At 38.9% G+C, this 24,453-nt stretch overlaps 1 protein-coding gene and 1 long non-coding RNA gene across 13 annotated transcripts in view; one reads left to right on the forward strand and one right to left on the reverse strand.

The window, feature by feature from the left end:
• Positions 1-249: 249 nt before the first annotated feature.
• On the forward strand, positions 250-7,491 carry LOC106509501 (uncharacterized). Its single transcript, XR_014838366.1, has 3 exons — positions 250-377; positions 4,629-4,708; positions 7,353-7,491. It is a non-coding gene; the product is annotated as an uncharacterized LOC106509501 (long non-coding RNA).
• A 537-nt stretch (positions 7,492-8,028) lies between these two features.
• Positions 8,029-24,453, reverse strand: part of ARB2A (ARB2 cotranscriptional regulator A) — a 416,372-nt gene continuing 399,947 nt past the window's right edge. For all 12 annotated transcript variants that reach the window (XM_085014062.1, XM_013994989.3, XM_085014060.1 and 9 more), the window contains one exon: positions 8,029-14,113. In XM_085014062.1, the coding sequence (XP_084870188.1) occupies positions 13,971-14,113 (143 nt within the window). In that variant the 3' untranslated portion in view covers positions 8,029-13,970. The remainder of the gene's footprint in view (positions 14,114-24,453) is intronic.

Here is a 24,453-nt window from a genome sequence, read left to right on the forward strand (position 1 = left end):
TAATTAGATAACATTATTGAAACCTAGAAGATGGGAAAAATGCTATTTTCCCCCTCCAGCTACAAACTAACAGGGCTATTTGGCAGCATCCTGGCTACCTTTGACTTTTCTTCAGCCAAAGGAAATATCAAAGACCCGGTTGCCTAGAGAAGAATAGTTATATTATTTATATTTTGAAGGCAGCATTCAGTTTCCATGACCATCCGTGGCTTGTTAAGGAAATCTGTGTCTTATGCCACTCAGAGATAGCTCGAATTGCCTGTCAGGAGATGTCTGGGCAGCCTTGTAAACTCAGAATGACTTCTCAAATCCTGCTAGGTTTTCCCAGCGATGTGCTTTCCTCCGCGCTGAAGCCCTGGGAGTCATGTCAGCCCAAGGTGAGCCTTTCAGGCACTGCTCTTTGTCCCCATCTGGAGAGCAAGGTGCAGAATTAGTTGGATACTGCCCTAGTTTTGGAGGTGGGGGTGGTGGGATCGGAAAGGCCTCTTGTTCTAATTAAAGACAGTAAGCAACCCTGTGAGGAGCTGTCCTTTAGCCTTCGCTTGAGGCAGAAAGGGTCTGTCTCACCTCAGTAGTTAGGTCTGTTTGAGCTGGCTGTGGGGCAAAGAGCAGAAACCTGCAGGTAACACTGCGCTCAGGTGAGACGGGGCCAGTGGTTAAGTCGTAGCGCGTGCATCTTGAAGTCTCCCCTTACTTCCCAATTCCCCAGTCGCTCGGTGCTCTGTGCTTGACTTTGATTCTAACTTTGCTTGCTAGATGGCGCTCGGTATCTCAGGACTTTCCATTTCAGAATGAAAGCGGCTTTTTAGCACCGTTGTTTTCAACTAGTTGTGGGCATTTGATTAGCCCAGTGCTGGTAATGTTATTACTGCCCTTGTTTTTGTCACCCTTGTTCACTTTGTGATTAAGGCAGCGCCCAAGTGGGAGCTGCCCATCTTAATCCGTCCAATGATAAACTTTTTAGTGGAACTCTGCACCTGAATTTAGGGCACATTTATGGCTCAATTACTCATTCTGGTGCATTTCAAAAAGCACTTTAGTAACTTTTCCTCCAGTAATCAGATTGAGATTTTCAGAAGGAAGGTAAATCAGCAGGTCCAGGTTATTTACAGTCCTGGAGGTTTACCATCTCAGCTAGAGTCCATCTCAGCTCTCATCACTATTACCCATTTCCATTTCAGAATAAGTTAAGCTAATTTTAGGGAACTTATTACTCTCATTTATCATTATGGTATGGCATTCATTGATTTAAAAGTATTATAATTTGTTTAAAGCCCAAATACTGAAATTCATGTCCACAAGGAAATAGGTTTTAATATTAGTAATAAAAGATAGCATACACCTTGTGAAGGGTGATATGTGAATTCTAATGTATATTTATTTTAATCACTAGGTGATTCTTCTCAGATATTAAAAACACTTAAAAAAAAAACCTCCTTTGTGTTGAAGCACAAAGAGGCAGAAAAACCAAGAGTTCTAAGTTTCTGATGGAAAACATTAAGATGAGCCAAAAGGACCTGTATATTGTTCTGTTGAATGAAGATGTCACTTTCACAGTACCCACCACCGCTCTCATACCATTGTGTGTCCCTTAAAGAAAAGGTTGCTGATGAAGAAGGCAAATGGAAAAAAAAACAAAAAAAAAAAACAAAACAAAAAAAACAAAAACCCTATACAGATATTTTACAAACATTTTAACAAAACAGAGTTTAACTTGTTACTTTTAGGATTTAGAGAACTAATTTGTATAGAAATGTTCTATCTTTAGGAAAATCAATAACGCTCAGAGCTGGGTGGTTTGGAAACCTTTTGTCAAACCTTGCCTGCTTTGGTGGGGAACCCGGCAAAGTCTCTCTTTAGGTGTTAGGCTGAAACTAGCAGGCGCTGAAAACCTAAAGCGGAAAATTTACAACTTGATCAGCCCCAGCCACAAACCAAAAAACCTGCTACTGGTGCAAACATATGTTCCAGATTAAGTTAGGCAAATGGCTCTTGTTTTCTCAGGGTGGAAAGTTGATCATGAAAATTCAAATTTGAGTAAGCTGTGTTTCCGATGGATCACGGGATCCTCAAACGCTTATAAATCCCTCCCAACCGTTTACTTGAGAGATTTCATATATTTTATTACCTTCTTGAGAGCTGAGTTTACAACCTCCTGCAAATTTAATTCAATCAGGTATTATTTTCTGGGAACATACATAGTTTTAAAAGTTTGGTAAGTTGAAAACTAGGTGATTTCTGTAACGTCAAACTACTAGATAGCTAATGTGTAACTCAGTTGCTCTAATGCCTTTTCTATTTCTTCACATACAGACTAACTTTACAAAGTAGAAATTAAACTGTTGAATTTATTTTAAAGCTTCCTTAAAGTTTTATTCACCAGAGGAGTAGGCGATTTTTTTTTTCACAGCATGAGACAAAATAGAAAAGTGTTACCCAAGCCTTTTAATTATGTCAGAAAAGACTGAGATCATGGTGTTTCTTTTAACGGGGGTAGCTGTCTTTTTGCAACCTCCCTGGGGTCATCCATCCATCTCCCAGCTCAGTTATTTGAAAACCCGTCCAGCTATGAAGGTGTCTTGTAAGCAAGTTTAGAATTAAGTCCAGATTCTCCAAGATAGCTATCTCTGCGGACAAGTTGTAGAGGATGGAGCCTGGCATCAGACAGCTTCGGTACCTTCCTATGTAATCTCGGGAGTCCGAAGTTGTTCCCTATTACCTACGTTCATTCGAATGATCATCCTGCAGATTTTAACCAATACTGTCATGTTGAAGTTTGGTAGTTATTGTTTACATTTCTCCCTTCCCCAAGGGGTCTTGGAAAGTGTTTAAGAGATTATTGATTTCTAAGAAACCAAATAAAGAAGGCTGTTCTTTTATAACATAGGAAATACACACTTTTCTTTAAATAGGCAGTGTATATTTGACATTGACAAATGTGCAAGAGACAGAAAACTTATTTTAAAAGACTTTGAAGGAGGAAAAAATGGATAAGACAGAAGCAATCCTCTAGAAGAGTGGAATTGGAATTAAAGGAAAAACTTGGATAAGGGGAGAAATGGTTATCTATACTGTAAAATGGTTTAAAGTTTCATTGAACACATACAGGTGGTGAGCAAACATCATTGGAGAAGCTTCTTTCAGGGGACCTAATCAGTATCACTCAGAGTTTTGATTGATTTATCTTTTAAAAATTAGTTTTCTTATACTCATTTTTTCCCTGGCAAAGTGGTCCTGAAATAGTCACTCAGGTCTGGGAGTTTCTGATTAACTTAGAATAAGTCATTCTGAAACTATGTCAAGAATACACTTTTTTTTTTTAAGTAAGAAATTCCTGAATAACTAAATAGAGATCTTAGCCACCCTGTCTCTAGGTCATAAGGGAAATCTCCAGTGAAGGACAGAGATCCCCCCAAACTCTGACTGATGGAACAAGTACTAGGCACCCAGGAGTTCAGTAAATGCTCTCTATTCCACCCAAATCTCCACAAATCCCCTGCCCTAACAGAGGAAAGCCCCACATCCTTCTCTGAGCACCTGATTCCCTTTTCTTGCTCCCGAACCTCTGAAAGGTAAGAAAGAAATATACATTTATCCAAGATGGAAATTTGTTTCATAGAATAAGCTCCCCCTCCACCCTCCCCAACATACCAACCAAAGACATTCAAACATTATGAAGATATTTCAGCTATAGTTTCAAAATTGGGAGGTGAATCCCAGTTTAGAATATGTGAGTCTCCAAGTCACTATTATTCAACAGGTCCCCTTTGCTACCCTGTACACTTCAGCTGCCACACTGTATCTCCCTTGTTTTCCTAGGAGGGTCCAGTCGCTGGTTAAAATAGCTCCTGGCTGTTTCTATTCTAGCACGGACTTGTCTTAGGATTTGGATAAAACAACTCTTGAGACCACAAGATAACCAAAACTATGAGAAAAAAAAATCTTCGGGGATAACTGAGCAGTGATTTTGCATATTAAAAAAGGGAGCAAAGATTTTATGTAAGCAGCGCTGTATGGGAAAACAGACTAAATTATTAACCTATGAAATATTTAATAAAATATTTGTGTGTTAAGGGATACAAAAATACAGTGTTTTGAAGCTAAATTGCCACTAAACTGAGGAATTCATGGAAAGTTTTCATTGTAATACTATGCCAAATAGAGAGTCATTTTATCTTGAAAAGTATTGTAATCTGTGTAACTTCATGAAAGCAGTTTTGCAACCAGTTTATTGCAGCTATTTTACAGGAAAGAAACCCGAAGATGGCAGAGTTCTCTCCCCTTTTCACTCTCCTGGCCCTTTCTGGTGAAGTTGGATTAAGCTGATTTTAAACAGTTTTTGAACAATCGATATTTAATAGAAATTTGGTTTTGGCCCCCTCACCTGCTCTAGTAATACTTTCGTCCTCAAAGTTGAAGAGAGTAGATGATTAGAATAGGGTCCAGAGGGAGGGGAGAGATTTTACTCAAAGTTCAACAAGTGAAGCAAGTTTCAGTAAAGCAAGGTGCAATTTGAAATCTTTAAAAACTAGTCCTAAGAGTGGTGACTTAAATGTTGCTAGGGAGATCATGCAATGAAAAAGACACCACACGAAATTGATCTTCTTTTATTGTACTTTGCTTAAAAGGAAAAAGGAAAGCCAAACTGAGAGACGCGCGGAAATTTGGAGCTTGGAGTTGAGAACTGAAACTAGGAAGAAAGGCGGTGGTGGGTACCGATCCAGACGCGCCCCCCTTTTAATGCTGTCAGATAAGTTGCTGTCAGGCTCTTTAGCGCGCTGCTGGCCCCGGGCGCCCGCTGCACCGCCACCTGCTTCGGGGCAGTAATTAATCAGTACCTGGGCTCACTCGACCGGTGAGATGGCTCCAGCCACGCGCAGAGCCATGGGGCCGAGGGCCGGGTGGGTCTGGACGTACTTCAAGAGACATAAGTCTTTTGCGACTGAGATCTCATCCCACCATTGCTGATCTCACAGTACAGAGCTCTTAATCCGGTGCGGGTACAGCTCTGGTCAACTAAGGGGTGGTGGTAAAAGTTGACCAAAGAAAAGTTGTGAGTATGAGATTTCTACCGCAATAATGACTGAGTGTGGCGCTGCTTTCTTTATACAGTAGATGCAAATTCTGGGAACAGGCAAATAGTGTGTCAAATCTGGGGCACTGTGGTTAACACCGGGCATGGAGCAAACAAGACTCACCACCCACAAATTGCACTCTTTTTAAACCCATTGTCGCTTTGGGCTCAGATCCTAAGATTTCGTGTGCCAGTTTCCTATGGTGAGGGAGTGGTCGGAAAGAGGAATCAAGCGAGGGCCAGAACTTCGGGGTTCTGGTGGAGGGGAGAAGGAAGGGGGCGCGCTGGGTGCTGTCCATGGTGCTGGGAAGAACGCGGCTTCCTTTCGCTGCACCCAAAGCGAGTTTAGATGTAAAAGGGGGAAGAAAAACCGAGAACTCCTGCGGCTGGGAATTTTTCTCTCCCCGTGAATGTGGAAAATATGCATATGGATGTACAATTTAAACAGCACTCCATGAGCATTCTACCCTGTTTCTCAGTCAGCACTGCTGAGTCAGACAGCAGCGGTAACTGGTTATTACAGGATGGTTTCCTCCTTAAAGTGTTCCAGTATTTCAAAGTAATGTAATCATCAATTCTTGACATACAAAGATGAAGGCGGAAAGAAAAAAGGTGATTGGAGATTTTAAACATGTCCGAAGGCACTTAGCTATTTCGAGGTTTGATAGTATACAAAAGCACAGCGTGACTTAGCCTGTTAGAAAACATGAGTTTATTGAAAAAGTATTAAAAATACATAGGTCCAATTTCATCTAGGTAATTCTCTAAACTCCTCACTGGCCAAATGCTGCAGTTATATGTTTGTTAGCAAGAATAAAAAGATCGATTTACCTATTGTAGTGTGTGTGTGTGTGTGTGTGTGTGTGTGTGTGTGAATTTGAAATGGCTGATTTCATTTTAAGTTCTAGAATGGTACTCTAAAAACTGCATTCTCTTAAAACAAATTTGATTTCTTAAAAGACAAATGCCCAGGAAGAAAAGGTGCAGATAGAAATTATTTCAAAATCAGGATAAAGAACTAAACAGAAGCATAGCTTACCTAGCAGGTGAATCACACTTCTGAAAAAAAAATATATATATATATATATACATATATATATATATATATACATACACACAGTTTTTTTTTACATGTGTGTAAATATGTTTTTTAACAAAACGTATACCAGTGTATATATACATACATAAATACATATACATGTAAAATTATGTGATAAAATTTCAGGTAGAATATTAACTATGTTTGGTCAAACCAGAAATGTGGAAGAACAGGAAAAGAATTTACCTTAGTTGTGTTAACATGAAAAATCTTAGCCTCAGTAACTTGAATCTATGTGACAGTGGAGAAGGAAAGGGACAAGGATTCAAATGGCTGACATAATCATCAGCAGCAACTGACAGCATCTCATTTGATATTTGATATCAAGCACTAGATCAATATTTGTGAGATCAATGCAATTTTAATGGTTTTCTTTTGAAACTGTATGAAAGCCAAACTGTGACACTCTGTGCTAGGGTTATTTTTAAACCTGGCTATTCCAAGGGATGATATTAAGTAATTTACTGAGGCAAAGCAAAAAAACCCCCAAACAACCTCCCTTCACTGCACAAAACCCCCAAACCCAAACCACAACAAATTATCAATATTCCTTCAGTTGATTGATCCTGATTAAGTATCCTGAGAAGGTTGGAATATTTATTGGACAAAAGCCATTTATGTAATTATGGTTAAAAGAAAACAAAAAGAAAATAAGCTTTTGGGATATTATTTGGAGGTACACAAAGATGAACTGAATCAGAGATGCCTTTTTCAGACACAGTGGGATTAGGTGGTACTTGAGCAAAAAGAAATGAAAATGGTAAAAAGAGAAAGCATAGCCTTTTCAGCTATAGGGTCAATCATCTCATGTGTGGAAGTCTGTGGGAAATAATAGATTTTTCTGTGTCCCAGGCAGAGGAGAAAACCCAGAACCCTATCTGAAACTCAGAACAAGGTTCCCACAAAGGTCAAATAGAGAAAGAAAAAAAAAAAGTACTTAGGTATACATATTGCCTATTATTTTCCTTTTAAGAGTTTATACATTTAAAATAAAATGCAAATAGATCTCAGAAGCACACAGGTCCCCAACCCATAACTCTTTAAATGGTGATCAAGAAGAGTTCTACTTATTTTTCAGTCTTTACTGCTTGGTCAGAGAGCAACATTAACTCATTTGCTTACCAAATCATTTTATTTGACAAAAGTGCTAAAGTTGCATTTATTTATCTGTTTTTACAGGTTCAGTTTTGAGGAATTTTCACCCCGAGGAATCCAAGACCTTCAGTCCAAACAGCAATTTCTGGGGAGGTAGATTATGGGGTGGTGCAGAAGGAGTGTAATTGGGTGAATATTTCAGAAGGACAGTAACAAGGTGATGTGGTGACTGTGGACAGTGTTCCTGATAAGCAGACTAAGTTTTTGCACTAAAAGAGAAAGAGTCTCCATTTGTAATTCAATTTTAATTAAGAACTTGGGAGAGGCTGGTTTCTTTTTCACTTGAAATAATAGAATATTTTAGGAAGTTTCTGATGCCTGACCTAAAGACCTCTCATCCTTTTCCAAGATAGAGAATAAAATACTTCCAAACTATGCAATTCTTAAAATTTTTTAGCTCAATGTTTCTTTTTTTCTAATGCTTTTCTTGATAACAGTAAATTACCTGATTCGAAAAAACTGTTATTACCCACAGATCATTCTAAACAAAATGCATTGCTTTTAATATGCTTTTAAATGAAATACATAAATGCAGTAGAGTTAAACCATGCACCTAGTGTATTCCTTAAAAACCTAGGTAAAAGCACATTTCCTAAGATTTTTAATAACTCCATAACAAACAGTTACTCTCTGCATGTGTTTCTATGTTCTACTGTATTTCAAGTCTGGCACATTGCCTATCAACTCAAGACACCAATAGTTTAAATCAATTTTTCTTTAATGAAATAAAGGCAACCTTAAATACTGATACACATTACATACAGAGAATTTACAGATGCAAATGAACTTGAAGCACATTCAAAAATATTTATTTTGATGCCTTGCAGAATTTGAACACGAAAAAATTATTTAAAAGAAAAAAACAGTTTACAAACATTCCTGGTGACCAACATATATTGAGTACTTACTATGTTCTGGCACTGAAAAGACATACACATACTGTATATGTTGGCTATTCTGGTGGAAAGGGCATTATGTACCCCCCCATGAATGGATATGTACATATCTAGATGTGTGTGTACACATCTAGACATATATGTGTGTGAGTGTGTGTATATACACACATATTTTCAATTAGGTCTTAAAAAAAAAAAAAACCCTGAGTACTTCAAAGAAGGAAATGAACTTTATATTCAATCATAGTTAATTCGGACTTCATTTTTGGCTAATCATAATTTGGCCAATAATTTTTTTTCCTGATAGCATGATGGACATTACTTAGAATTTAAAGTTTAGTGTCCCCAAAATGCTGCTCTTCTTAAGCCACTTTGAAGTAATGCTAGTGAGTCTAAGATCCAGATCTACATGTTAATCTCCAGTTTTGCCTTCAAACAGAATTCAGTTACAAAGAACTTGGAAAGATTTTAAATCTATTCAGGAGAGGAAAACTCTTTAATTTTCTGAGGAGTAAAAACTCCCCAAGAAACTTCATATAGCTTCTTAGATTTTGCTTAGCATACGTGATAAAACATTGATTGTTGCAGTTTGGTGACCCATGAAATTTGGGGGTTAGTTTTCTCTTCAGACCAGAGCATATAATTATGCAAATAAAGAGCTGTCACTGATCTAGTGAAATACTCACAAACACATGCACTCTGAAATTGGACAGAAAAGTGAAAATGGTTGGTGATGTGATGGTGCCATGGTTTGTTTTCCTGCCAAGTTTCTATCCAAGTTCATTATTCAAATTGTAAACTTTAAAAAGAGACATATCATTCTTGGGGTGTTGGTTGTCTTTTTATTTCAGATTCTTTGTATTGGTACTGCAGGCTGGCTACAAAGTACAGTTCAACATTATTTTACCTATGACTGTCTCCCATATTACCCGTTGTATTAGCCAAGGAAGAAAAAGTGGAATGATCTGGAAAAAAAGATGCAGGGCTTCTCTAGATGTTCTTCTAGAAACATGTTTCATGTCTGTTTCAAAGAGAACTCAACTCCAACAATACAAAGAATATAGTGAAAGGTTTTTTCACAAATCTCAAGGCAAAAGACTGGGAAAAGTTGCCTGGAAGGTCTTATGGATTAAGTCAAATTTCCATTTTCAAGCTTTTTTCCATTCAAGGGGAAAACACTGGTCACTGCATGATATCCACTTAATGGTCAAACTTTCAGCATGATTTTCTCCTATCTAGCAATTAAAGCCCACTATGTAATATTTGGTGACTTTAACCTTTGAGGTTCATTTAAAATTACCACTCCTTTTTGTGCTAAGAATTAACACAGAGTTCTTCAGCCTAACCATGCTCTTTGGCATCAAGGTCTCCCAATTCCAAAGTTGCCACTGCATAGGCTGTTGCATAATTTCAGATGTCATGGAGAGTCTCACTGATGAAATCTGAGAAGGCTCATGTCAGACCACAGACTGCTAAAGACACCACTACATGAAAGATCAGTGGTGTGAAACTTTAAAAACATCGATCCAAATGAATCAATTAAATCAACGTTCATCTCTCCTAAGAGTGAGGTTTAAAACTATCATTGTTGCTTTTTTTTTTTTAACCCTACATAGATTTTGAGATAAACGCTGGAATGCTTTGATGGCTACTTCTATTCTCGAATCTCCGTTAATCGACTTTGTGCTATTTTCCTCTTTTCAACATCTTCCACTTGGTGTACATTCTTTAGTTTAGTACAGTGCATGACAGTTGCAATGCTTTAAATCTAAAACCGCCTAACAAAGCTGACGCTTTAGGTAGGATAGCTTTAAGCTCTGTGAAGTGTTGATTAAAAACCCTTTCCCAGACTCAAACTGATCTTTTTGGAGATTAATAGAATATTAGATAAAAGGAAGACGAACAATTCAAGAGACTCCCACTCAGTCACACTATACAAGGAAGGAAGGAAGGAAAGTATTCAATTTTTGAAAGGGAGTGCCTCCTGGAGTCTTTTATTTTATATTATTATAGCTTCTAATAAGTAATCATAAAGTAACCACCATTATCCCTTTTTTTTTCACCCATACTTAAAAAATGAGAAAATCTCACATTTATTTAAAGACATTTTTCTCTACAGAGACACAGGGAAAGTTTTTGAGAAATTTTTAGACTTTCTGTAATAGTAATCTTTCTTAAATGAACCAGGATTACAGACACCAAAAGGAACCTGTCAGTTTACAGACTATGATTACAAGAGGAGACACACATGTGCCTGGACTGGAATTCGAGATAATCCAGAGAAAAATGAATAAAAAATCTTACTTATTAGCATTGATAATATAGTTAACATTTTGTCACTCATACTCTCTCAAAGGAGTTACAGGTTTTAAAGAAGGAAAAGCTGTAAGATAAATGTAAACAAGATATTTTCAGATTAGATATAATACATCAAGGACCTACAAGGGGATTTGGGAGCAATTTAATCTCACTAGACTCCTTTTGGAAAACACATTTGTTTGCCATATAAAGTCTATTTTATAAAATTATAGTTTAACAATGGGTTCAAATTTCTTTGTAGTTAAAGACTTTTGCTTTAAAAACAAATGTCTTAAAAAATGTTAGCTTTGTGAAGGTTCCAAGCTAAGTAGTGACTCCACTGAAGTTAAAGATACTATCTTAGAGCAACAATAATAGTAACAATAAGCAGCTATAAGGTTTAAAATGTTGATAAATGCCATCCCATCATTCTTTTAAAGTTTCTGCTTTTATTAACTTTTATATGTGATTAAATGAACTTCTGAGCAAGAATAATAACGCCGCTGCTTGTTGGGAAAGTTGTTTTTATTTTAAATAGTAAACAGAAATATATATTATATAGGAAACTCCTGCGCTTTACTTTTCTTTTTTTGGTATAAACGATAATGTATTCTAAGTTGAAGCATAAGGCAGAAACTTGAGAAAAGAACAATTATTACAAGTAGATTCTTCCCACCCCACCTCTTCAAATATCCATGAAAACTTTTAACGGCTATATACTTAGGTACCTTTAGAAAGTGCCAAAGCCAATATGTTTGTGGCTTTTAAGTTTTAACGGGATTATTTTGATTAGATTTAGCAACAACTCCTTGCTTCCCATTCCACTGCTCTAAGAACTCACTGTATAATTAAAGAAAAAAAAAAATCCACTTCCTAACTTTAAACCTCTACTCTCTTGAAACTTTGTCTAAAGAAATCCAAATGAGAGATCAGAACAGAAATACTGTTAGCACTTGAGGCATCCAAGCAGGCCGGGCTACTACCAACTGATCATTGTTATTCCAGGAAAACTGAGATGAATATAATAATATTATATTGATACCAACAAACCCATAATCTACAGGTTAAAAAATTCTACATTACAAGGAATCTTATCACTTATCAGTTGGTGGTCTGGGATGGTTTGCCTAATTCTCTCTGGGTTGCAATAGCTCAGATCCACAAGTAGAAATTACATTTACACAACTTAAGTTTGCAAATAGCTCTCTATAGATAGTTAAACAAAGCCCAACAACCCAGCAGTTTTAAAGTATTAAAGGCAATTAAACAGTGATTTACTCTAGCTACAAGTAATGGTTTTTTAGAAAGAGAGGTAAGGAAACTGCAGAGAAGGAATAGGATTTGGTTTATAAGCTGAGTGTATTTACTTTGCTCTAATTCAGGTGCAGAAGCTTCACAAGTTGAGCATTGAACAAATGCTGATTTAAAAATGCAATAAAATTAGTTTCCAGTGAACACTTTCATATGCTGAAAACAACATACAATTTATAACACTTTGAAAAATATGTTCAATCCACATCAATTCTCAAATCCTCTCAATGGAAGGCACATCATTTTACACAGTTCACCATTACTTCTAAAATTTTAGAAAAGGTTGCAGACCAACATGCTTGATGTTGCCAGGGTTATACAGTTTAAGCCATTCAAGGAGTTGGCTGAAATGACATTTTGATTTTTCCTCTTATGTTGTTTCTACTAAAATAACATCAAAAGATATGCATATTAGACTACTGAAAAAAGATCACTTTAATTTACCATCATTAAGTTAAGAGAACTACTTAATGCACTTGTGGACCAAACACAGATATTGTTAGTTTTAAAACTTGCTGCGACAGGTTCATAGTATAAAAACATTTTATCCATAAGGTAGATATTTTAAGTTATTTTTCTGAGGAGTCAGACAGTTATAAGTCATTTTGGGTACATTTTATTATGTCCTCAAATAAGGCAGGCATCTTGTTGCATACACTTTAAAAAAGGATGAAAAAATATTAAATTCAAATCCCCATCTATTAGAAACAGAATCTTCACTAGGTAATTAAATCCTGCAACTAATTAAAATATTGATAAAATTAAAATTTAATATTTGAATTTAAAAGTCAGTAAAATCTTAACTTATTTTACTTCATATCTCACAGTGTTGGCCAGATCTTAGTGGATTAAAATACTTAACTGCTGAAACTGTAGGACAATACCTTACAGAGAAAGTGGACTACTATAAATTATACCATTAGACTGAGAGGAGCAAGTCTTTCATACCAGGACTTTGCCTTTCTGTTGGAGCAGAAAACAAAAATAATCATTTTAGCCCCACTTGGCCTTTCAGAAGGAAAGGGCTCGAGAGCATATAGGTTCATTTTCCTGATGGCAATAAAAAATTCTATCCCTAAAAAGGTCTAACTTCATGAAGGCTCAGAATAGACCACTCAAGTTAGAATTAACAACAACAACAAAAAGACAACAAACTTCTTCCACATTAAGATTTAAAAAGCAAAAGTTAAGTATGCTATCTAAATGACTACACCACCCAAAGCACATTATATATTTAAAAAGTCAACTTAATGATAAAGTTGGAAATTCCATTGAAAGTGAAACATTTCACATATATACTTGAAAAATTTGCTCATCATTCCGTTTTAGTTTAAACAACCTCTTCTGAAATTAGAGACTTGTGTAAAATCTCATATTCAATTGGCAAGGATTTTCAGCCATAACGTGGTACTTTATAAACTTTCATGCATTTTTTCTTCTGGTCTCGAAATGAAAATAGATCGTGAGGGAGAGAACAACTTGCCCTCCCCAAACTACCCAGTACATTATGGAGTTCATGTTCAGAATTTAAATTTGACTTTGGGGGGAGGGCACGGAAATTCCTTAAAAAAAAAAAGGCATAAGATGCCTTTAGTTAAAACAAACAAACAAACAAAAAAAACCCCAAGAAACAAAAAACCTACTTAAAGTGAGAGTTTGATGTCTAGAATAAAAAGTCTGCTTCGGTTCGGAGAAGGAAAAAGATGGACACGATTCAGGCGTAAGGAAGGCCGGGAAGGAAGAGCTGCAGCGCGCGGCTGCGGGCGATAGGACCGCGCGGACGCCGCTCGCCCCGCAGCGCCGGCCCGGGCACCGTCAGGGCAATTAGAGGCGCGCCGGCCGCGCCGGGCAGGGCGCTGTCAGCCTTAATCTGCGCGCTGACGGGCAGCGCGAAGCCCAAGCTCAGCCCGCAGGAAGCACGACCAGTGAACCCATATTGCTTTGACAGTTGCACTCATCTAGAAATAATGCAAAACGCTATTTAGATGTATATATCACGACCCTGTGCTCTAGGAAGAAAACAATCTAATGAGGGGCTGGGAGTCTGCTCGCCGACCACAAGCGGTGGGGAGACGTGTGGATGCATGCTCGAGTGTGCTTCCTCGGCTTCCCCTCCCCCGTCTCGCTCGCTCTCCTCTTACAGCTCTTCATGCTTTATTCGGTGGGAGCGCCGCGTCAGTGCCGGCTTGAGGGAACTGGTCTTTGCCTCAGAGGCTTCGGTAAAGAATTTGAAAATAGACGGGAAGCTCTTCCAGGAAGTTAGCTCGTGACGGTCGGTGCCTGCAAAATGCACAGATTCGGTTACGAGGTGGCCTCGCCTGGTGCGGGCGCAGGTGGGATGGGACCGCGAGGCTCGGCGGAGGCCGCGGCCGCCAGTTCTCCGTCTCGGAGCCCGCGCCCTCCACCCGGCCTCGCCCCGCCTTCGAGCCCAGCCCCCACCCCACCAGGGCGCGCGTCTCCCGGCCGCCGCCCGGCCTCTCTGGACGCCACCTGTACCTGAGGGCTCAACTGGCGCACGGGGCTCGGAGGGAGGATGTCGCCCACCGACCTCGCGTCTCCCAGGCGGCGATTCCTGGACTCCGCATCTCCGGCCTGAGCCCCAACAACCTCCCTGTCCCCCCAGCCAGACGTGCGGCCGCGGCCCGTCCTTCCCCGCGGTCGCCCGAGGCGCTGCCCGCGGCCCCCTCAGCCCCTCCGGGCCAATCGAGGCGCTGGGCGGGAAGGGCCACTCCCTCTCCCGCCAGGAAACCACCCACTTACCCAGGCTCGGCGCGCGCGGGATTGGTTTCCCCTACGCGCGGAATCCGGCTCTTGCACCCACCGCAGAGCACCCACGTTTCTGCTTCCCAAGAGAAGGGAAAAAGTCGGATTTTTCTTGCTTCTCCCGGAAGCTGTGCTGTTGGACATGACTGCCTCAGCGAGGTCACCGGGACCAAATTATTGCGGGGATGTGTAATGAAGGATCAGATTCAAAAGATACTCAAGTTTAGGAGTGTCCTAAACGGCTTTAAAAATTTTTTTTAAACATGTATTTTAGAGACCAATTTTAGAAAAGCTTAAAAAAAATGTTTCAAGGCAGTGACTACTAAAAGAGCATCTGGGCCTCCTATTTTGGCAGGAGGAATTCAACTCAAAATGCAGGTTGAATTGTTAATTTATGGGATTGGTTTTTATTTTACTACAGCTTCTTTGGCTTCAATTTACTAATGTACAGTAGTTTTCAAGTGTATTTTCAGTTAAAGACAGGCAAAAAATAACACTGATGTAGAACGTCAGAACAGATGAGGATATTAATATATGTTTTTGACGCCTTGTGATAGCTTATATCATTTTACTAATAGTTTCGTAAAGGAACGATTTTTTAAATTAAAAAAATAATAATTGCAAAGACTCTCCCGTAGAAATAAAGAGCGAATAGCTTTGAAACGGTTGAAATCTCCTACTAGATTACTCAATTATGCAGAGAGACACTGCCTCTGAGTCTCTGGATTCGGAGCCTCCGTCTGATACTTTAACATTGTTAATGATAATTCTTTAGTCTGTAATAGTAGGTCATTGCTATGGTTACTCTACAATGGTGCAACACTTTGCTTTCCCCTTCAGCTATTCGCTGAGACCTGGTAACCACATTTGTTGCCTAGCAACAGTTTTGTGACAGTATCACAATCTGGGAGTTACAACAATAAGGATGCTATGGCTGCTGTCTACCAGAGAGCAGAAAGCTACAGTCTGTGCATGTGACTTAACTGTGGGAGCTGGCCTTACTAGAGAACCCCTCTTTTAATAGGTGCCCTCAGAAGGATGCTTTCTATGCTCTTCTCCTCTGCAGATTGGCCTTATGAACCTTCATTTGGAACTATGATCCAGTATTGAAATCATATACTTGAGAATATCCCTCAACACTACTGTGTTCAGAATAAAAAGTCCTTTCTATATTTGCTCACTCATTTGGGGCAATAGTCAATGTTAGTTAATGGACAAAAGAAAAGAGTGTAGGTTTATCCTGGCAAATCCTAAAGTGCCTGACTGGATTTTGACAAGTCTTAAATAGAATTCTTGGGGAAAAAATGATATGTATGCCTGCCTGCATCAATAGGTGTGTAAAATTTCAAGTTCTTTAAAAAAAAAAATATATATATATATATAACATCCAGATATTTATTATTATTATACAATTTCACTGATTTATTCAAATAACAGCATAAAGATTTCTTTGAATTTGGAGGCATTTATATTCTCCAAACACAAAAGAAGTTTGTGAGCAGTCTGGATAAGCTCAGACATCCCTACTTTAAATAATATTTCGTAGGTATATTTAGAAGAGGGCCCAGTTTTTGGATAGGTTTATGATATGCCTGTCCTTGTTTCTACAGTGCTTGTAACTCTAGTTTCATCTCAATAGTAACTACTAATAGCACTTATAATGGTAAAATATTTTAAAGTCAATTGTATTGACTCTTCTCAGATGCTTACTACATGAAACACCCAATCCCAAAAACAATAGGGGACAAAAAAGGTGCTAATTGTCTCTTCTCCTCATTTTCCATGCTTCCAGGCTCATTTGGCATTTCCTCCATAGTGATTACACTTACTAGTGTTACCAAGGCTATGATCAATTAATAAGCTTTCTCAGGGAACTCTTCTCATAATTCCTCCTACCCCTTGAAAACCAATTCAATCTATGAATCTAGAGGGACCTAAGGAGTCAATGGTCTGAAGCAATTTTAACTCCTTTATTTTTTCTTTCCTGGTGACAGTCTTTCTGAAGGATGAACAAATTTCCCTGGTGATAAAATCATTACAAAGGCTTTTTAGTTTTAGCTTATGATGACTCTTGGCTTGATTAGTCCTGGGCTGAAAAGACGAAGTCCCTGAGATGACTGAGGACCTGCACTGGCTCTTAATATTTACCCTTGCAATTTAAGAATATAAGTAATGAGAATGTGTGTTCTGTCAGAGGAAGGGAAATTGCTAGGAATAAAGTAATAAGCAAGGTGGTTAGGAACTGAATTATGGAGAATGGAGTGGGGAAGGGAGAATTCTCCCTGAACTAGAGTGGTAACATAAATATCTTATACAAAATGGCTTTCTTTTCTAAATTAATTTGTTTTTTTAATGGCTGCACTCATGGCATATGGAAGTTCCCAGCCAGAGACTGAATCCTAGCCACAGCCTTGACCTATGGGGTAGCTGTGGTAATTCCTGAGTCTTTAACACACTGCACCAGGCCAGGGATTGAACCCGCGCCTCTGCACAGACCGGAGAGCTGCTGCAGTCAGATTCTTAACACACTGTGCTGCAGCAGGGACTCCTCTTTCCTAAATTTTTGAAAGTAGATTCTTAATAATTTTAAAATCATTTGGGAGTTCCCTCATGGCTCAGTGGGATAATGATCTGTCATTATCACTGCTGAGATGATCTGTTGTTATCATTGCTGTATCTCTGGTTACACTTCAGTACCTCTGCTGATACTGCTGTATCCCTGTGCTGTGGCACAGGTTCAGTTCCTAGCCCGGGAACTTCTGCATGCTGAGGGCATGGCCAAAAAAAAAAGCATTAGAAAGTCAGGTAAGTTGCATGTCTATCTGGGGCTGCATATACACATTTCAAGAACGTGTTTGGAGACCATTTTTGGAAATTCCAGGCCAAAGTTCAATGAAAATATTCACAAATTAATATGAATATCCACCCATAGCAATGCTTAGAGAATGGAAACTTTTTGTCTTTTTTGTCTTTTTTTGTTGTTGTTGTTGTTGTTGTTGTTGTTATTGTTGCTATTTCTTGGGCCGCTCCCACGGCATATGGAGGTTCCCAGGCTAGGGGTCCAATCGGAGCTGTAGCCACCGGCCTACGCCAGAGCCACAGCAACGCGGGATCCGAGCCGCGTCTGCAACCTACACCACAGCTCATGGCAACGCCAGATCGTTAACCCACTGAGCAAGGGCAGGGATCGAACCCGCAACCTCATGGTTCCTAGTCGGATTCGTTAACCACTGCGCCACGATGGGAACTCCGAGAATGGAAACTTTTGACAGCAACTTTCTACTACTTTAAAACACACACACACACACACACACACACACACACACACACACACACACACACCACTTTAAGGGAAATTATTCAACCAGGATGGAAATACGAGGCCATTACATTATCTATTCATAAAAGGATATAAAAGGGAAAGTTTAGGCCAATCCAAAAAGCAGCCATTTATTAATGAGCTGCGATGATGTATAACACGGAAATTAGTCCCTCTAAGCACTAACTATGTTATTTGAAGGAGATAAACATGGTTTTACAGTTAGAGCCTAGTCTTTCCTCTACCAAAACTCTGCCTTTATCAAAACTCCTCTTTTGAAGGACTATGAACTTTATTCAAATTTTCAAACACTCGTTTTCCTAATCTAAGTAGCTCCTATGATATAGGAAATAAACGGTTTTCTCATATTAAATATCTTCCTTGTTCTCAGGGAATGATTTTTATAGTATCCTTTTGGATTGGCAGACTTGTTTTTGTTGGATAATTCACACCTTTGGGGCAAATTCAGTTTCCTAATCCATAAAATCAATTCAGTATCAAAATAAATGTGCAGGATCTCAGTTCTTTTTTTTTTTTTTGCTATTTCTTTGGGCCGCTTCCTTGGCATATGGAGGTTCCCAGGCTAGGGGTCTAATCGGAGCTGTAGCCACCGGCCTACGCCAGAGCCACAGCAACGCAGGATCCAAGCCGCGTCTGCAACCTACACCATAGCTCACGGCAATGCCAGATCCCAAACCCACTGAGGAAGGGCAGGGACCGAACCGGCAACCTCATGGTTCCTAGTCGGATTCGTTAACCACTGCACCACGACGGGAACTCCTAGGATCTCAGTTCTTTATTACAAAAAAGTACCTTTGCTCAGTTGTAATCAGTGGTTCTTAATGGGCATGGTAGTGACCTCTAAGAGCATTTTGGAATTTTGTAGGGAAATTTCTGGAGGTCAAGATGACTGAAAGGAGCTACTGGCACTTAGTGGGACAAGGCCAGGGACATGGCATCGCACATGGGTTTTTATTATTTATTTATTTAGTTAGTTATTTATCTATTTTAGGGCTGCACCTGTGGCATATGCAAATTCCCAGGCTAACTACACCACAGCCACAGGAATGCCAGATCCAAGCCATGTCTGTGACCTACACCACAGGTCATGGCAATGCCAGATCATTAACCCACTGAGCAAAGCCAGGGATTGAACCTGCATCCTCATGGCCACTAGTTGGATTTGTTACCACTGAGCTGAGCCACAATGGGAACTCTGCACATAGTTTTTAAATGTTTCATTAGCTACTCATGTAGTTTGAAAAAACCTGTTTATAATTATATGAGCTTAGAATTTAACTATGTTTAACAAATAACCTCAAAGTAATTTTGGCGGAGTTCTTGTCGTGGTTCAGCGGAAACGAATCTGACTAGTATTGGTGAGGATGAAGGTTTGATCCCTGGTGTCGCTCAGTAGGTTAAGGATGCGGTGTTGCCATGAAGCTAAGGTGTAGGTCTCAGTTCGGAGCTGGCATTACTCTGACTGTGGCTGGTGGCTACGGCTTGGATTCAACCCCTAGCCTGGGAACCTACCTAAAAAGACAAAAAAAAATTAATTTTGGCATGATTTTAATATACACGGAATTTTCCAGGAGTCCAACTACCATGTAAATTGAAGGAATTCTATACTTTATGCTGTTCAGAATATTCCCAGGAATGGAGTACCATATGAGAAAATCTCATCACTGATAGCCTCAGTGCCCACAATACTTGAGCCACCAATAAGTGCACCTGTATCAGCCTGCATTTCTCGACTGGAATTCTTGGTGAGTCTATGCGCAGGACTCATGTAGGTTTTCTGAGCACTTTAAATATTGATATGCATATTATTTTTATTATGAGTTACCTTTTTTATTCCTCCTATATGTTAACTAGAGCAATAAAGCAATTTAGCAATCTTATAAATAGGTGAATTATGTTACCTCTAGAATTTAGTGCAGAATATCAAAAGCTCTGAAATAGTATGTATTTACATGATCAAGGGTCAGCTTAAATAAAAATGAATAGTTAATTCTTTTTAAAATTACATTAGAGATTAATTTTCCCTAGAATCCGCGTTTTTTTTTTTTTTTTTTTTTTTTTTTTTTTTTTTGCTTTTTGCTTTTTAGGGCTGCACCTGAGGCATATGGAGGTTACCAGGCTAGGGGTCCAATTGGAGCTGCAGCTGCCTGCCTATACCACAGCCACAGCAACATCAGATCCAAGCCCTGTCTGGGACCTACACCACAGCTCATGGAAATGCCGAATCCTTAACGCACTGAACGAGGCCAGGGATGGAACCTACAACCTCATGGTTCCTAGTTGGATTCATTTCTACTGAGCCATGTCAGGTACTCCCATTTTATTCTTATTACGAAAAGAAAATTCCTTTTACCTCTCTTATGTTTCTTCCTCAAATACTGTCAACAGTGTTATTCACTGTGAAATGAAATAACCAAAAGCCAGGGGGATCTTCCAATTGAAATACTGCACTGAATATTTATCCTCTACCTATTGTTTTTAAAAATGAACTATAGCAAGTATCAAAGCAGTAGAGATAATAGCACAGATGGTCAAAAATATTAGAAAACTGTACAAAAGAGTCTATAAATCATACAAGAAAGATCAAATTGCTAAAATGTGTCATATATTTTCCCAAAAGATTATATATTTAAGAAAAAGTGTCTTGCAACGGAACTGAGAAAGAAGGAGGCTACATTTAATGTTACAGCATTTAGAAATTATTCAAAAAATGGTTGGAAATAGCACTGAGAGCAGAATGCTCAAAGAATAGGATAAGAGAGAAGAAAACATTGCTATATCCTTCTGCCTTGTCTATTCCCCTTACTTCTTCCTGTAATGACTTTAATCCAAGTATTTCTTACGAGTCTGCCTTGTCCACACTCCTCTTCACTTGATCTTAGTGCTTAGACTTTTTTTTTTTTTTTTGGCAAAAACTACGCCAAAATATGCTACTGAGTTTAGCAGCCAAAACCCTGATGTTTACTTTGGTAAATGTAGATTACTCTGAAGCTGTACCTTATTTTATGCAGTAGATTTCTGAAAAAGTTACATGTAATTTCCATAAATAAAGTATTTTAAGGGAAAAGGTGGGTTATTTCCTTCTTCAATGAATTTTTTAATAAAGTGAAGAATTCTCTGGTAAGGCAAATAATCATTCTTCAAATAATATCACAGCGCCCCTCCCCAAATCAGATTTGCCAGAGATGAGTTCTACTACTATAATATGATGGACAGTCTGAGTAAGGTCTCACTACAAAGATAATTTAGAAGAATTTCTTGGTCAGGCATTCACTATTCTAATTATTGCTAGTCACCTTATTTTACGTGGTCCGAGACCAAAAGGTCATGGTATGATTTTGACAATCTATGCATAATTTACACGTTAGGGTCTGGTTCAGAATAGGACTATAACTTTATGAAGTCACCTTTGAATATGAAATATCATTTTTTAATAAATTTGTTTCAGGGGGAAAAACTAGCATACGCTCCTACCCTCTTACTTATACCTCCCTCCCCTACAACAAAAGAATTTTTTTTTTAAAGAAAAGGTAATGAATAAATGCTATGTTTCCCATGATAAAGGGGAAAAAAAGCCTAGAAAGATATGAAACACACTAATATTAACAGGATAACATACCTATGATACTTTCAAAATGACAAGGCTTGATTTTAAAAATTGATCTTTAACAAGAAAAAGAAATATGGGCAATTAGGAAGTAATGAAGACCCTGTCAATATAGCTATGTTGATAATAACAGGTAAGGGAATTCTTGAGAAAATCTAATATATAAAAATCAGGAGGTCTGTAATATGCATTATTGAGTCCCAGTGGGATTAACTAATGAATTTATAAGCTCACCAGCAGTTATTTTTAGAAAGTTATAAAGAATTAGAGAAATATTAGAGCATGGAAAAATAATGTGCCTTCTAAAAAGAAAGAAAATATATATTACTACTAAAATTCATTTTAAAATGAATTCTAGAGGTTCTAAGGAGAATATCATTAAAATATATAAAAATTTATCAGTATTTGAACAGAGAAGGGCTTCTAATGGAGACACTCTAAGTTAGAAGATACAGGTGAGACTCAGCTACACTGAGTATAGCTATACTCAGCTACTCTCTGAAGTGGGGTAGGGTGTTTGTTGAGGGAAATGCCAAAAGCAGCTCAGTAAACATGCTGCATGGTCTGGTTAAATTACTTGTGTTAAGATACAGGTAAGTCTCTGTCCACTGCTAACACTGTGCATACTGTTAAAGCTGAGACTGAGTTGAGACCCTAAAGGCAAGTTGTCAAGCTTGACCAGAGATAAGAGGCTGAAAAAAAGACAAAAAATTAGTGGTTGAAACATTTGTAGCTCCTGGGGAAGACTGTCCTTTCCTCCAGCTTTGTTTTTGTATTTCTCATCTATGGAAGAGGAGTTGAGGAGTGGTCTGGGAATGGACAGCTTAAGAACCAAGGCGAAAACGTTGAGAAGTAAACCAGTCTTAGGCAGAGTAGAGAACCTGTAGGAGCTGTGGGTCTCTGACATCAAACCTGGCAGACCTCTCCAAAGAAACTTCTCCTAACCAATAAAAAAATGGATGCATTTTATTGCTTCCAGTTGCCTATCAAACCCAGATAGCTGGTGTAGAAGTGCTTTCTTTGGTTTTAATTCTTGTCTCACCTGCTCCTCTTAGCATTGCCGTTAAGGCCTGGCCTCCAGGGATACATGTTTCCCTTTAAAATTTGAACCCAGGTATGGGCAAAATTTCTCTTTTTCTAGTTTTCTAGTTTCTTTGTCATTTTCACAAGTAACTTTACAGAAAGATGGTAAGAGCAAAGAAATCTAAACAAGAAATGCAGAGTCGGAGTTCCCGTCGTGGCGCAGTGGTTAATGAGTCCGACTAGGAACCGTGAGGTTGCTGGTTCGGTCCCTGCCCTTGCTCAGTGGGTTAACGATCCGGCATTGCCGTGAGCTGTGGTGTAGGTTGCAGACGCGGCTTGGATCCTGCGTTGCTGTGGCTCTGGCTAGGCCAATGGCTACAGCTCCGATTAGACCCCTAGCCTGGAAACCTCCATATGCCGCAGGAGCGGCCCAAAGAAATAGCAAAAAGACAAAAAAAAAAAAAAAAAAAAAAAAAAAAAAGAAATGCAGAGTCATAAACTAGTTATTTTTCATAAGTAAAGGTTTCTGATCCTATTATTCCCACTAATCAGTGAAGACTTTTATTTAGAGGGCTGGTGCAGCTCTCTAGATAGTTTTCAGGCTTCTCTTTTCTCCCAGATTCTCTGTGTTCCTAGCTAGGTGCTTATGGCTTACGGCTGCCAGTTTGATAGTGTGAGTGTGTGTGTGTGTGTGTGTGTGTGTAAGAGGGATGGAGAGAGAGGATGAGAAAGAGAGAGGGAGGGGTGAGACAGAGAATGAATTGCAAAATACTTTCCTTATTTCAAAACAACACAAAATCATTTACTAGTTCAACTATATGAATTTTCTGTGATACTTCTTGCTCAGTTGTGGATTCTATTCTAAAGGATATATTTTGTGGGTGGTTTTTCCAGAGGTCGTGTGAGTGAGTAATTTATACATTCACACATGTATTCATTGTGTGCCAGGGACTATTTCTTTGGGCTGGGGATGCAGTGGTGAGCAAGATACATAAAGACTCTCCTCTTGTAGCATACATGTGGGTGAGGATGGCAGGCAATCAACAGGTAAAACAATCGACATGATAATTTCAGAGTCAGATGCACTGTGAAGAAAACACAAAAGGGGGACGTGAAGAGAAAGAGAAGGAGAGGTGGTCATCAATTTTGCTCAGATGGAGAAGACTTATGACCTGAGACCAGAAGGGAATGGAGCCAGGAGAGTGCCACAGGCAGAGTTCTGGAAGAACAGGGGCAGGGAGGGGCTCTGAGGAGGAAAATGCTGGTCACAGGGAACCAGCTCATTGGGACCAGCTCATTGGTCAAAGCTGGATGCCTGGAGTATGGTGGCTGAGGGAGAAAGTGGTAGAAGATGATTCAGAGAGGTGGGCAGCCTCACTACGTGAGGTCTCTCAAGCTAGAGTGAAACATTTTAATTTTATTCCAAGTACAATGGAAGAGCTGTCTGCAGAGTTTTTGCAGAGGAGAAATATAATTTGACTGCATATAAAAAAGAGTACACTGGTTGGAAAATGGAGAATGGATTATGGAGAGTTGGATGATGGATTTAACCCTTCCTGATTGCATTTATCAATTCCTCCCACCTCTAGATCATTCTCTGGGGCTCATTCTTCTCCTGCGCACTTCAGAGTATAAAACCCACCTACTGCTAGTTCACATAAATAAAGTGAGTAATAGTAGGATGTAATATTAATATGCAGTAGGAACTGAAAGACAGCCTAATGAAATAATATTTCAGAGTAGTGGAGAAAAAAAATGGAGTTGAACTAGAAATAGCATTCTCCTAACAATTCTGCTTTTGGTATATATGCTGATACCTCTGGTTTCTTGGCCCTTTGGACTATGGGAAGGTACTCTGCTGTCACAGTGTTCCATTTCTGCAAGGCA

The sequence above is a fragment of the Sus scrofa genome, chromosome 2 (assembly GCF_054392235.1).
Source record: "Sus scrofa isolate SSC_HxYL_T2T_F1_AM1 chromosome 2, Sscrofa_HxYL_maternal_Yorkshire_Landrace_v2.0, whole genome shotgun sequence".
NCBI lineage: Eukaryota > Metazoa > Chordata > Mammalia > Artiodactyla > Suidae > Sus > Sus scrofa.